This window comes from Muntiacus reevesi, chromosome X (assembly GCF_963930625.1).
Source record: "Muntiacus reevesi chromosome X, mMunRee1.1, whole genome shotgun sequence".
Taxonomy (NCBI): domain Eukaryota; kingdom Metazoa; phylum Chordata; class Mammalia; order Artiodactyla; family Cervidae; genus Muntiacus; species Muntiacus reevesi.
This window is the reverse complement of record NC_089271.1, coordinates 96354605-96368264: the sequence shown is the minus strand read 5'-3', so window position 1 is coordinate 96368264 and position 13660 is coordinate 96354605. Positions and strand designations below refer to the sequence as shown.

Here is a 13660-nt window from a genome sequence, read left to right as displayed (position 1 = left end):
AGTCCTGACGTGTTTAATGCACGTGTTCCACCTAAACTCTGTTCAGGAATTAAACTGTACAGATTGTACAACTGGAGAACAGACTGGAGCCAGTTACAGCTCCTTCTAGGAAAACACCTCAGCAACTGCTGTGGAGGCAAATTCAGTTTCTGAGGGGCACACTGATGGGTGGTAATGTCGGGGCAGGGCTGAATCTCTGTGACACCACTGGTCTTGAGTACACTAATAACTGTAGTATATTAAACACACTCGTATGTCAGTAGTCACTGCTAAGACGATGGTCTCCACTTACATTTTTGTACCTACAACCCGACAGGAAGTGTATTAGAACCGTATCTGGAACAGAAGCAGGAGAGATGTGTGTTTCTGTGGTATTAATGACTGTGGCCAGTTGGTGCCTGTGCTGTAATAACTGCTAATGTTCTGAACATAGCTCTGCTCAGGAGTTTATGTCTCACCTTGATAGAAAGTGGCTACCTTCCAGAAATCACTTCCACAGGAGAAAATTCTTCTAGAAAATATTTTGCCTTGCAATTACTTAAAATGTGTTCAAGAATAATGCAAACCCTATAAACCATACCAAAAAAATGTGTCACAATAAAGGATCATTCAATTCTAACTAAAGTTCAAAAGTACATTTATTTAGAATGTGGGCAAGATTTCAATATAAAAGATAAGAGTATAAGAAATAAAAATAAATTTACAAAACTTTTCAAATATTTAACATCCATAATTTAGAGATAGCAAGGTCTTTATTTGCATCATTTTATTTGCAGCTAAAGTTCCAGTAACAGTGTTGTGAAAACATTTAAAAACCTGGCAAATGAACCATAAAATTTAATGTGGGCTCTTAAATGTCATATAATATAAAATACAATTTGTTTCCTCAGAATAAAATTACACACCCTAATAAGATGCAACATATTTAATGTATTTGTCTTCCTGCTTAAAAACGCTTGTCCCAAAGAAAGCAGCTCTAAAACAAGGGAGTCTAAGGGAACAGGGCCGAGGCCAGGTCCGCGCGGCTCCTGGCACCAGCGCAGGTGCGTCAGTTAAATTTATATGTAGGTGTGTTGAGGAAAACAGCTTCCCACAGCACTGTGGACCAGTGCCGACACCCAACAAGGGCCCCACACTAAGAAAAAGAGCCCCAGGTGCCCAAAGCCACGCCACAGAAAACCAGTCACTCCCTTCTCCTACCGGGCATGCGCCAGGCCCTGCAGCCCAGGCCACTGCCTGTGGCAGGACGACGTGGCTGCTCTCAGGTTGCAGACGTGAGGAGAGCCCCGAGAGGTCCCCCACAGATGGCTCAGGTAAGCTTTATACCAAGTCTTCCTTCCACACGGAAAGGCAGTGCAGAACAGGCATTCAGATCTCAACACGGAGGGCGGGAAAGAGCCTGGAAAGATGTAAGAGCATCTACTCTAGAAGAACAGTCTACGAAATTCAATGGACCTCTCAGCGGTTCTATCACTAACCCTGGCAGTAGTGCCCTAACCTGTGGGGTCACGGAGCGCATGCAGCTCTGACACTAAGGATGAGAGGGGCCCACCCACCGCCTTCCCAAAGGATATGACTCATAATCCAGTGTCTGAGTGAGCACTCCAGTGAGAACAAACTCTGCCTTGTGAACATCTGCAAGGAACAAAGACAAAACCTGTCAAACAGACACACCTGCCCGCACCCAGGCACACCAACATGCAGCAGAGCAATGAACATAACTAATCCTCTGGCAAAATATTTTTGACACAAGTGAAGGTTATTTTCATAGGATATTGAAATCATTTCTGACATACTCTAAGGAAAAGAAAAGCAGCTTCTTGGTTATTGAGCCTCATATATGACATTGATGCATTCAACAATTTGTCACTACTGTGCACATTACCCTGCTTATATTCCATGAATTTCTGGGAAGATGGCTGTTTAGACAACACTTTGCCTCCTGCACATTCCATAATCGCTTTCATGGTTGACAGACATGGACAGATCCCAGGAGTGATGTAAAAGTATTTCACCTAAAAATGAAAATATGTGTACTGGTTTCAAGCTGAATTTTCAGTGTGTGTAATTTCTCATCCTACCCAAGAAATTTGACAAAATGCCCAATTTCATGGAGCTACATGGTACTAGATTGCCCTGGTCCCCAACCCGAAGTGGGCCTGGCAAACACAGACATGAAATTTCAGAAATAACACTCTCATATGCTAGGTGTGACTTATAATTATTAAAAAGTGACTAGAACTTTAATTCCTGTAAGACATGAAGTATTCTGTGATAAGAGTAAGAATAAGAACATTTTTCACAATTCCTAAAGCTCAAATGGAGTACGAAATGATTTTGATGATTAAACTTTTCTAATTTCCTTACTCTTAAATGTACCAGAAGTACCATTTTGTTTAAACTCCTAAAACATTTAGCAAAACAGACTATTTTAGGTAATGTACTCTTAACTCAGTACTGCAAATCTCTTTTGATTCCTAAGTTGGCTCCTTAAAAGTTAAAAAAAAAACCCAAAAAACTGATTATCTCTATTAATCTACTAAGCCACTGTTCAATACAAACATTTTCCAAACTGTTCTATCTTAGAAACATTTAAACACTGTACTCTAGAATTATTAGACACATATTCAGTTAATATTTTCTCAAGAATGTTCTCCATTTTCCAGCTGAATATACATTTTATGGGAATAGTATTAATGTAAGTTGTTAAAGCAAAAAAAAAAAAATCTTATAAATTATTCATAACATACTCTCTGAACCCAGGTTATTTATAATGCATCTCTTTCCATATCGATTTTCTTCAACCCGAACAGACCCTAGAGGAGGCCTGATTGTGCAGGGGGAGTGGGGAGAGCCTGGCTCTCTGGGTGCAAGCTGCCTGGCCCATCACAGTTGCCCAGCTTGAGCAGCTGATCTGAGCTCCAGTCCAGGTGTACCTTGAAGAGCAGAGAAACATGTGCCCTCCTCAAGGACTCCTCCAAACTAAAGGAGAAAAGCACTTCGGCCTCCACATCTTGGAAAAGATAGTTCTGCTGTCTGAAAAGGAAGACTGCACAGCCTCAGAAAGTGCCTGACACTGGGGTGCACCGTGTGTGACTGGCTCCAGGTGCCCCAGTGAGCCAGGTGCTGGCATCCACCTGTGAATGAGTAAGTCTCCCCGATTATATTTCATTTACCTTCCTCCTGAAAACAGCCAGGCCAAAGACACTCTTCCTCATAGATCAGTGTTTCTCAGCTTTCAGAAACAAATGTCCTGAAAGCCGTGAACCCTCCTCTCATCCCTGGGCAGCTCCCCACCTGCCTCTCAGCTGTAACTTCACACTGTTGGGGGGCCACAGCACCCCAACCCAAACCCAGGTGAAGAGTGCCCATGGGGAGGGACAGGCCGGGAACCAGGTTCACGGCCAGCTTGTGATCACAGGGACCAGTGACTTCAGAGCCACTGGACGCCAACTGAGAGTCGATTAGCCACATTTTACAGATGTACCAAAAACAAGTTCCTTTTATACACGAGTATGTACATCAATTTATAAAGAATGATTTTACCAGATTTTGACGATCTAAGAATATGTAAACAATACCTAATTTGTCAAAAAGTAAAGATCACAAAATATTTTATTCTTCTTACAAATACATCTCATTCAGAAAAGCTTATCATTTCATCATTGTAACCAAACTAACAGTCCAGGGTCAGGCTGAGTCAGATGACACGCTGTAGGGCTGACGGGCCACATGGTGGGTCTGTCACTTGCCCTTCTCTTTTTAAAACAACACGCTAAAAATGAGAAAACCATTCTCAGCTTAGACAACATAGTTGCTGCCTCCATCACGTCACTCAGGAGACACTGATGTGACTGCTAAAAATGCAAGTCCATCAGCCACCAGCAGAAAAAGAAAGCACCACACTAGGTGAAAGAAGACAATAATGTCTAAAAAATGAAGTTAAAAAATGAACAAAGAAGTACTTTCATGCATGAAGTGATATAGTTGAATGAAGTGATGTATTTGAAATGCTAGTTTCTATAGCATGATGAAGGTTGCTGTGCCTGCTGAAGAGCCGTGAGGGAGGACAGGAAACAGTCCGTGTTTAAGGTGAGAGATGACACTGAAATGAACACAGTAGCTACAACAACCCTGGGTTTCTAAGAGAAGAAGACGAGTTATATTAACTTGGTCGGAGTTGTGGCAAGAGTCAAACTTTCCACAGCAGTGTAAAGGGCATGTGTATTCCAGAAAGAAATAGCCTGCATAATTAGTGTCCCAAACTATATAGATATAAATACAAAATGTCAAAATACCCCTCCCCCATGATAGGAAGTGTCTAGTCTTAAAGCTGTCAGAGCCCAGGCGGGGGCGGTGTGCTGCAGGGGTGGGGGCGCAGGGATGGACGATGGGGGCTGACTATATGGGACTCGTCCAGGAAGCTAATGTATTTAGGACATTGGGAGCAGGCATCTCACTGCTGGAGTATGGACACAGGAAGCGAGAGATGAGCATGAGCCCTCTGGTGTGGGACTGGAACCGGACAGATAGACACGAGAAGCACTGTGTGAGTCAGCTTGGCATAGGCAGATCCCATTGGCCTCAGCGCCATCAGCTCCCCAGGTCTGTCCTGAGATTGGAACTGGGGGTGGAGTGGGGAGTCCCTGGGACATGATGGTGCCAGTACCAGGGCAGAAAAGCCTAAGACAAGTCTAGGACGCTCTTGTTTTGCCAAAAACTACCAGGTGGTCACGACTGATGGGAAGAATGGAGAGGAGACCAGCAGTCACTGGTCACAGCGGGGCGACATGGGAAGAGTGACAGCCCCATGGTCGAGAAAGAAAAGAGACGTGAGGAAATAGGGGATAAATGAGAGTCGGTTGAGGAGCAACAGCAACTACAGACTTCAGAGTGCTTCCCACAGATGACTCGAGAGCAGCACCAGGTGAGAGCAGGCAGAGTGGAGAAGGGACCACCGTGGACACCACCCAAGGACCACCTATGCAGCCCCCGGCAAGAGGCGTGTGGGAGGGGGGCACAGAGCAACGGAATGAAGGTCCCACCACAGATGCCCGTGCCTGTCCTGGGGGTTGGTGACCCACGCTGTCCCCCCAGGCCACTTGCCCCATATTCCCAGAACACTCCTGGGCTCCCTGGCCCTGCTGCATTCACTGTGCCACACCTGGAACCCCGTTGGACAGCCAGCATGACATACAGGACGTATCATCAGGAGAAGAAGGCAAAGCTACAGAGCTCTTCCCCAGTACTTCCCCAATTACCACAACCTTCCTATTTCACAGTAAAATGCAAAAATATGAAATGACTCACTGGGACATGAAATAATTTGTTATTTATCCATTTAAATTCACAGAGTTAAAAAATGAACTTGATCTTTGCTGGGATGAGAATGGGGACAAATTTCAAGGCAAAAATGCTCCTAACTGGGCATCCAGTGCACAGGGTGTGACTCAGCCATTTACCGATGAACTTCTGGCACTTGAAGCACTCCTCCAGCCACTCTGGGGTGACGATGTGCTTCACCATGGAAACGGCCATCAGGAACTTGACGGTCCACTTCACCTTGCTGGCGATGAGGTGGGTGCACTTCTGTGCAGACTCGGCAGCCTCCCCACCAAGGATGTGGAGCATCTGAGGGCCAAGAACAGAGAGCAGAGGTGAGACCATCTGGTCTGCAGAGCCACCCGCCTGCCCTCAGCCCAGGACTTGTCTAGACCGTGAATGGGACTCTCGACAGCACAAAATGGTGAAAGCAGTGTAGCCAGACCTACGCCACCGTGCAAGCAAAGTGGAAACTGGAAGTGACAATGTACATTTCCCTAATCCGTGCCACATAAGTCAAGATTAAAGCAGGACCTCCACTGGACACCAGGAGGACACCCCTTTGAAGAAGTAGAAAGCTCTGAGAACAAGGCAGCTCGCTACATAAGGAGTGAACCTCCCAGGCTGTCTACGCCGAAGTGGGTATTGATAAGGCACGTTGAGACACAGTCTCTAAGAAATGATGACATAAAAATCGACCTAAGACATAGACATGTAAAAGATGATCTCTTTATACCCAGTTTTATAAGTTAAAAAAAGAATTTTATAGTTGTATTTATAATTATTTCTTTTCCTTAAAAAATAAAGGGAAATATTTGAATCCCTGTGACACAGGTCAACTATACTTTAACCATCCCATCCCCAGACACAAGCCCACAGTCCCTCCTAATGTTACTTCCAGAAGTGCATTTATGTAAATAAATACAAATACACCTGTGACCCCTGGGCCCGCTCCACAAGAGAGAACAAATCTTGAGAAGTTGATGGGTTCATTTAGGAAACTTGATGGGGCACAGCTACTCTCATAAGCTAATGTCCTTAAGAAAATGGTATTTGCACAGCTTTGCTAATGTGTGATTACAAGACTGCTCTTGGTCTCCTCACCTGAGTCATCCTAAGAAAGCAAGTGTCAAAGGAGGAAGTAGCAGCAAGTATAAGGCGGGAAGGAAATGATGTAATGATGACAGAGTTTATGAATACACATGATGAACACCATTACAACACGGTATTCCTGACTACATGTTAACTTAATAAAACTGCTCACCTAAAGCAAATATAAACAGAAAGGAACATTCCTAAAAATCCTTATGAGAAACAGAAGGAAATTTCACCTTTATGTACTCTTGAACTTGAACAGACTCAAATCCAATGAAAAGCACAAAAGGGGTCAGTTCTGGTGGTATCCTCTTGGTGGGAGGCAGAATATCTTTGATTCTATGAAACACACATAAAAGAGAACGGCTATTACTTCCCTAATATGTTCTTTACCAAACATGAGAGTTTAATTTTAAAAGTGTTAAGAAGCTCTGAGAGATTTACCTGTGTGTGCTTTTCTGTTCTTAAAGGGAAAGTACAGCGATTCACCTGCTCTTTCTTTCCCACCATTTACACAAAGTCACCCCAAAGGACTCTCACCTGGAACCCCCAGGGGAAGGGCTGATCAGGCACCATCCCCGACCCCCCAGTCTGCACTGTCCTTGGGGGTCTGTGCGGGTGGAAGGGAGGGCTTCAAGGGCCCTCTGTGGCCCCCAGTCCCCCACCATATCCCACAGGACCCATCTCACCCCAGAAGCTCTGACACAGAATAAAGCTGGTTGACTCAAGTACATATTTTATATTAAACTTCTTTGCTTAAATTTTTTCAAACCCTATTTTTAGCTTATATTTGAGACAGTGTATTAAGTTAACAAAATCTGTAGTGTTTTAATGACGTATATAATCACATAATTGCTTTTGCTAAAGAATCCAACAATCCCCAGATTGGGTGGCTGTGGGGACTGGAAGGAGGGGACTGAGGAGTAGAGAAGAGGCAAAGATCCTCACTCAATGCAGTTCAGAGGGTCTCTTGGTTCCATTTAAACCACCGGCTTACCTCCACCAGGTGAGACCAGAACAAGTCTGACAACACCCCTGCCCCAGCCCCACAGAGGGGGCTCCATCCCCCATCGTGACCTGGGTCAGGGGTTGGACGTGGGCTCCCGGGCACACACTGAGGATGCCTGGAGCCGGGTTCCAGTCCCCCTGCCCCTGTCCCACCACAGCAGCTTGTTTCACACAATGGGGGTTCTGGCAAGATAGAAAAAAGATAAAACAGAAGATTGGACTTTATTTTTTTAATAAGAAAGGAGAAGACACCGCTAATCCCCACTTATCTCCAGTGATGAAACGAGACATGTCATGATACAGCTACAATGCAAGCAGTGTATCCTTCCAAGTCGTGGTGGTTTAGAGGCTCAGTCGTTCCCAACTCTTTGTGACCCCATGGACTGTAGCCCGCCGGACTCCTCTGTCCATGGGGATTCTCCAGGCGAGAATACTGGAGTGAGTAGCCATGCCTTCTTCCAGGGGATCTTTCTGACCCAGGGACTGAACCCTTGTCTCATGTCACTTGAATTAGCAGGCGGGTTCCTTACCACTAGTGTCACCTGGAAAGCCCTTCCAAGTGAAAATCTTAGGAATTTCCCCAACTGTCACCATTTCCTAGAACAGACTGTAAAGGATCATCAACCATTAAAAAAAAAAAACAAAAAAAAACACAAGGTGATTCTTCCTACCTGGCACTTTTGGAAGAAGGCTGGATATTAGTTACTGCATTCTGCTTTGGCTTGGGAGGTAGTCTTACACCCTGTAATTAAAGTATGATTTACCTTAGTCAACCACCCCAGGAACACAGCAGCTTCTGAGCGCTTTCTACCCATCTCACCACACACAAGAAACACTCCCCAAGGCACAACTGGCAGAGACCATGGGCACCTGCGAACTGTCCCGGGAGGCCCTGGTGCTGGTCACCCTCTCTATTCACCAGATCCTGTAGTTCTTTAAGATGCATTCACCCCTACCTCAGCTCTTGTGATAGATTTAATCCTCATCCTTGAACTTTTCAAAACACTTTTTACTTCAAACATTTTGTGTCCCAATGGAATTTGGAAAACAAAATGATTGCAATTACACCCCTCCAGAAAGAAGGAGATTCCCCTATGAAGGTGCAGGACGGTTGGGTCACAGGACACTGGAGGGGAAGGCAGGACTCTGATGGCTACTCTGTGTCCCGGGCACAGCACCCATGCTCCTAAAACCAGCTGGAGGCCCCCGCAGCCAGGCTCACACTGTGGCTGCTGCCCCCTCACCCATTCCTTTCCTCTAACCCAGCCTTTCTTCCACAAGCACACTCATTTATGTTATACTGTTGGAAGCAACCACCTCTCCATCTGGGATGATGGTGGAGATGACCCTCCCCACTAAGGGAAAGGCAGTCCTTACTCATTTCCTACCAACCAAACCCTGGCACTCCAGTGCAAAACAACCCACCCTGAAGGCATCCCATCAGAGACTCCAGCCAGTGGCCTGGAAGTCCACTGCCACAGTGAAGTGCTGAGGTCAGGGCTGACACTCTGGCGCCCCAGTTCCCATCTCCTGAACCCCACGGAAACACACGGTCTCCCTGTATTCTGCTCTGCACCTCTGTAAGCAGTCATGTAGCTCTCTGAAGAAGTCATGCAACTAATGTGTGTCATGTGAATGTGTAACTCCCAATATCATCAATGAAGAGGATAAAGACACAGGGTGCACTGAACAGCTTATGACAGGCGAGAAGATTCAGCCCTCATTGGTCATGATGGTCAATTATTAAAAGAATTAGGTACAGATACAAACATATCCCTTCTTCTTTGTAACACAGTAACAGCCATAGTAAGGTGACTAATGTGACATACCATCAGCAACTCTGCTGACACTTTCAACGGAAATCTCCAAGCATCTAAAGAGAGAAACTGGTTACTTTTCAGAAGCACTATGTAAATTAAGGACTCTTTATCAATATAAAAGCCTTCTCAGGACACATACATACTATTATATATAAAGCAGGTTAACAATAAGGATGTGCTATATAGCACAGGGAACTCTACTCATTACTTTTTAATAGCTACACGGGAAAAAAATCTTTAACAAAAGTAGATGTATGTACAAGTATGACATTCACATTTTTGCACACCTGAAACTAGCACAACATTTTAAATCAACCAACTTCCAAGAAAAAATCAATTATAATGGAAGTGTATCAGTAATAACAGAAATGAGACACCTCTCCAGGTGCAGGTCATCTTGAACATGCAGTAGCTCAGGTGATGGCCTCCAGTAAGGGAACCATGAGGACTTTTCCTAAGTTTACAGGGAAGCGTGGCAGGGGCTGAGTGTTCTGTATGAGACAAAGCTGAGCAAACCAGCAGCCTGTGGCCCAATGTAGGCACCACATGCCCGCGTGTGCTGAACCCTGGACAGTTCTGGGAGCCCCGTGGTCTGGCGTCCGAGGAACCGTCTGTGATGAGCACAGCACATGGGGGTGGCAGCCAGGCTGGGCCCTTGAGGACATGTGTTAACCGAGGAAGGGCCTGGCGTCTGCACCATGGCTTCAGAGCAGACGTTACACCCAGGTCTGTCCCAGGGAAGCAGGCAGGCTGTGGCTGAAAACCAGAAAGGGCTTTCTTGCGACTGAGGCTGTTAGTACCAGAACTGGACAGACTTCTTCAAGGGAGTGCATGTTAAAGCAGCATTTGAGTAACCACTTCCTGGAGTGATGCTCAGGTGGGTAAATGGGGTTAAGCACCATCTGGTGTACAGTCAGGGCAGTGGGCCTTCTTCGGGATCTGTGCAGCAGAAAGTGGTGGGCGTGGGGGATGCCACGTCTTACAGAGCAAGTTAAACGAGAGCTGGCTTGAAAGACAAGATCAAAAGGCTTTCGAGTGTTCCTTCCACTTCTGAGAGTCCATTAAAAAAAGCAAACAAAAATACAAGCCAATAAAACTCGTGGGTCCAGTATAGAGGGAGAGAGCATGGAGAGGAAACAAGAGATGAGATAAAAAGCGAAGCAACCCCAAAGCCAAGAGCAGCATCTGGAGCACCAGCCCATGGCCACGGGGAGCCAGCGTGCTTACCCAGAAGGTCCAAGACCAGGTGTCGGGTTGGGGTAAAGGGCGTCCTGCATGCTGAAGGCGGTGTAGCAGTCATACTGCATCTGCCACAGGGCCTCGAAGTTCCCCAGCAGGATGTCCCCCAGCCACTGGGCATTCAGGCACGGGATCTCCTGCTCTTTGGCTTTCTCGTACTTTAAACAGGCCAGTCTTTTTTGGTGGGGGTGGGGGGGAAGAGAAAACACCTTTATTAGAGATACCGGAGTTCAAATTTATACTTTTGTTAACACGACCCAGCCCACACTTGCTCGCAATGGAGGTGGCAGAGACTGTTCTACAGGGCTGATCGGGCTGTAAGAAGGTGTCCACATGATCGCGAGGTCATTGGCCAGTGTGCTTTCACCTCACCACTGTCACCTAATTTGACTGCACCCTCCTTAATCATCTAATTTCATTCTTCTGCTACCATTATCACTGCCATTCTTTAAGCAGACTCTGACATCCACCATGGAACTCTAACAGACTGAGAGACCCAGAGCAGGCCCATGCGGGCTGAGACAGAACCCTGGTCAACTGAGGGACCCGGAGCTGCGCTGTGTGGGCTGAGATGAAACCCTGGCTGACAGAGGGGACCTGAGATGCCCTGTGTGGGCCGAGGGCAGAATGCCGGCTGAATGAGGGACCCAGAGCACTGCCGAGCAGGCCAAAAACAGATGTGGAGGTGGCCGCATTTACTCCCTGCAGATGAGGACGGTGTTGCTGCAGCACAGGTAGCCCGTGTACTTGGCACCTGCCAGGTACACCTGGCGACCTGACAGCTTCAGGTCGCCCCTGTCGCTGTCAACAAACCCAGTCACAGAGAGAATCTGGGGGAGAAAATGTCCAGTAAGATCAAGAGGTAATGACAGTTTAACCCAGTTAATACAACTCTTTCTTCTCCCTGTTAGTTGTGATCCAGACCCACGTATTTCCATTCCTCCTCTGGCATTGAGGGGCACCTCTGAGAATGCTGTTACTGGTGACAGTGCTACACATGAGCCAACAAGGGGGGAGGGAAACAAAACATACCAAATGGGGAACGCTTTCCTGTGTTAGCACGGCAGGGCTCAGGTCATGTTAACGAAGTTACTTTATTAAGCCTATGAACATTGGTCAGTTCTTCTTACTGATCCTGGTTTTGGGCTCTTCTGATAGGGAGAACCGACAGGAGATGATGTCTGAGAGTCATGTCTGACTCTTTGCCACCCCATGAACTGTAGCCCTCCAGGCTCCTCTGTCCATGGGATCTTCCAGAAAAGAATACTGGAGTGGGTTGCCATTTACTTCACCAGTGGATCTTCCCAACCCAGGAATCGAACCCAGGTCTCCTGCATTGCAGACAGACGATTTATTGTCTGAACCACCAGGGAATAGGCATTTATTAAACAGTGTCAAAGACTTGGGAGAATCCATTAAATGTCATTAAGCTGTGACTGTTACAGGGGAACAGAGAAGGGAACAAGATGCTTATTTCATTCAGGAGCACAGGGGGAGCCTTATGTGCTTGGAGCACAGCTTGCCCCCCGGGGGGAAGGCCTTTGTAAAATGCAGGGCCTGATGGGGTGGCACCAGCTTCTTTTTCTTCAGGATCATGTTCAGCCAGTGTGCCATGATGCACCTCTTCCTCTCCATTATGGCCTGTGAACACAACAGTACAGGCCAGTCATTGGAGGCTTTACTGCAGGTGACATACAGAACTGTAAGGGTGTATAACTACAAGGTCACTTTTATTGGAAGTCCTATAAATAGAGGAATTCCAGGAGCTTATGACTCAATGTACTAAACTAATAAACTACAGCAGTATCACAGATCAACTAGAACACAACCCGAAACACAGGAACAAGAGCTGACCATGGGGAGGAAAGCTGACAGCCCAGGAAATGATTTTAGTCATGGAAAGAGATGACACTTCCAATCATCAGATTTCGAATTGCCCGTGAGAACACAGCGAGATACGAAAACGTAACTGCCTCTGGAATTAACCATGGGACGACCCCTATGTGCTCTTCACCAGGCGTTTGTCAGAGGCCATGTACCACATACACACTAACAGCAGTCAGCATATGAACAAAAACCCATCAGAGAAGAGGAGAAATGAAACCTGAGGGGATGAGCACAAGCAGCACTGAGGGGAGCTGCCAGTCAGCAGCTCCGAGCGACCCTGCTCCCACTGCTCCATGCTCAGGTGGCCCTGCCAGGGCAGACGGTGTCTACCTCCCCCTCACAGGGAACCTGCCTTTCTTTCCTTGTCCTCACAGACAGAGAAGCAAGGAGCCACAGAAGTGTCCACATGCCAAAGATAGATGGAAATCAGTGAGGTGGGGGAAAGTCCTTTCCAAGCATGACCATCCCAGCATCGCTCAGAGCTCTCCTGCTCACAGCAGAACTGAGCCTTCACCTGTGCAAACAGCCCACTGACCTGATTCCTGCAGAGCAGGTGGGTGCAGTGGCTCAAGAACGTGGGGTCCACAGCTCCTCCATGCACCTAGATGATCTGCACATACACGACACCCACTGTCAGTCAGCTCCCAAGCCTGGGGAAGAGGGACTTGTGATCTCCAATCGAAGAGCAATTCACAAGATCCACCACATATGTACACAGTGTATTTCCCATAGTGTGAACAAAGTATGTTATATCTACGGGCTTTCCCACCCAGCAGTACACAGCAAAAATGAACTCTAAGCCCTGTTTCATCTGAACATCTGGAGGGAGAATGGGATGGTCTCTTTCTAAGACAAGGCAATGTGGACATTTTAGATAAACCAGCTGTTCTGTGCTGTGGGGCATCCCACATCTCAGGGGGCCGGCTGCACCCTGACCCCCACCCCAGCTGTGGCGAAGGGCACTTCCTCTCCTGGGACAGTGAGAAAGGTTTCAGACATCGCCAACTGGTCCTTGGGACCAGAAAGCATTGCCTTTAAGAAACTTTATTCTAAAAAGAAAAAAGAAAGTGAAGCAAGATGAAGTTAAATTCAGTTTCTGATATTCTGAATTTTTTGATACCAGCCTGTATCCCAACTGCAGTGGATCCACCGTTGTGTGACACTGAGGGGAACACTGTTACCAAAAGGGCAAGAACTTTTCTGGGTTGGCCAAAAAGTTCCTTTGATTTTTTAACTAAAAGAGATATTTTTTATCTGCCCCCAAAACTTTACTGAACAACATATTCATC

At 46.5% G+C, this 13660-nt stretch overlaps 1 protein-coding gene across 1 annotated transcript; it reads right to left on the bottom strand.

Annotated features, from left to right (window-relative positions):
* Positions 1–1196: 1196 nt before the first annotated feature.
* On the bottom strand, positions 1197–13370 carry LOC136154599 (PAX-interacting protein 1-like). The gene is given in 16 exon segments (XM_065916812.1): positions 1197–1335; positions 1557–1657; positions 1723–1797; positions 1881–2015; positions 2937–3032; positions 5369–5373; positions 5463–5631; positions 6654–6756; positions 8097–8167; positions 9255–9298; positions 10473–10512; positions 10514–10658; positions 11184–11310; positions 11984–12125; positions 12886–12972; positions 13314–13370. Coding segments are annotated over 16 exon segments (1536 nt in total).
* Between the last annotated feature and the right edge of the window lie 290 nt (positions 13371–13660).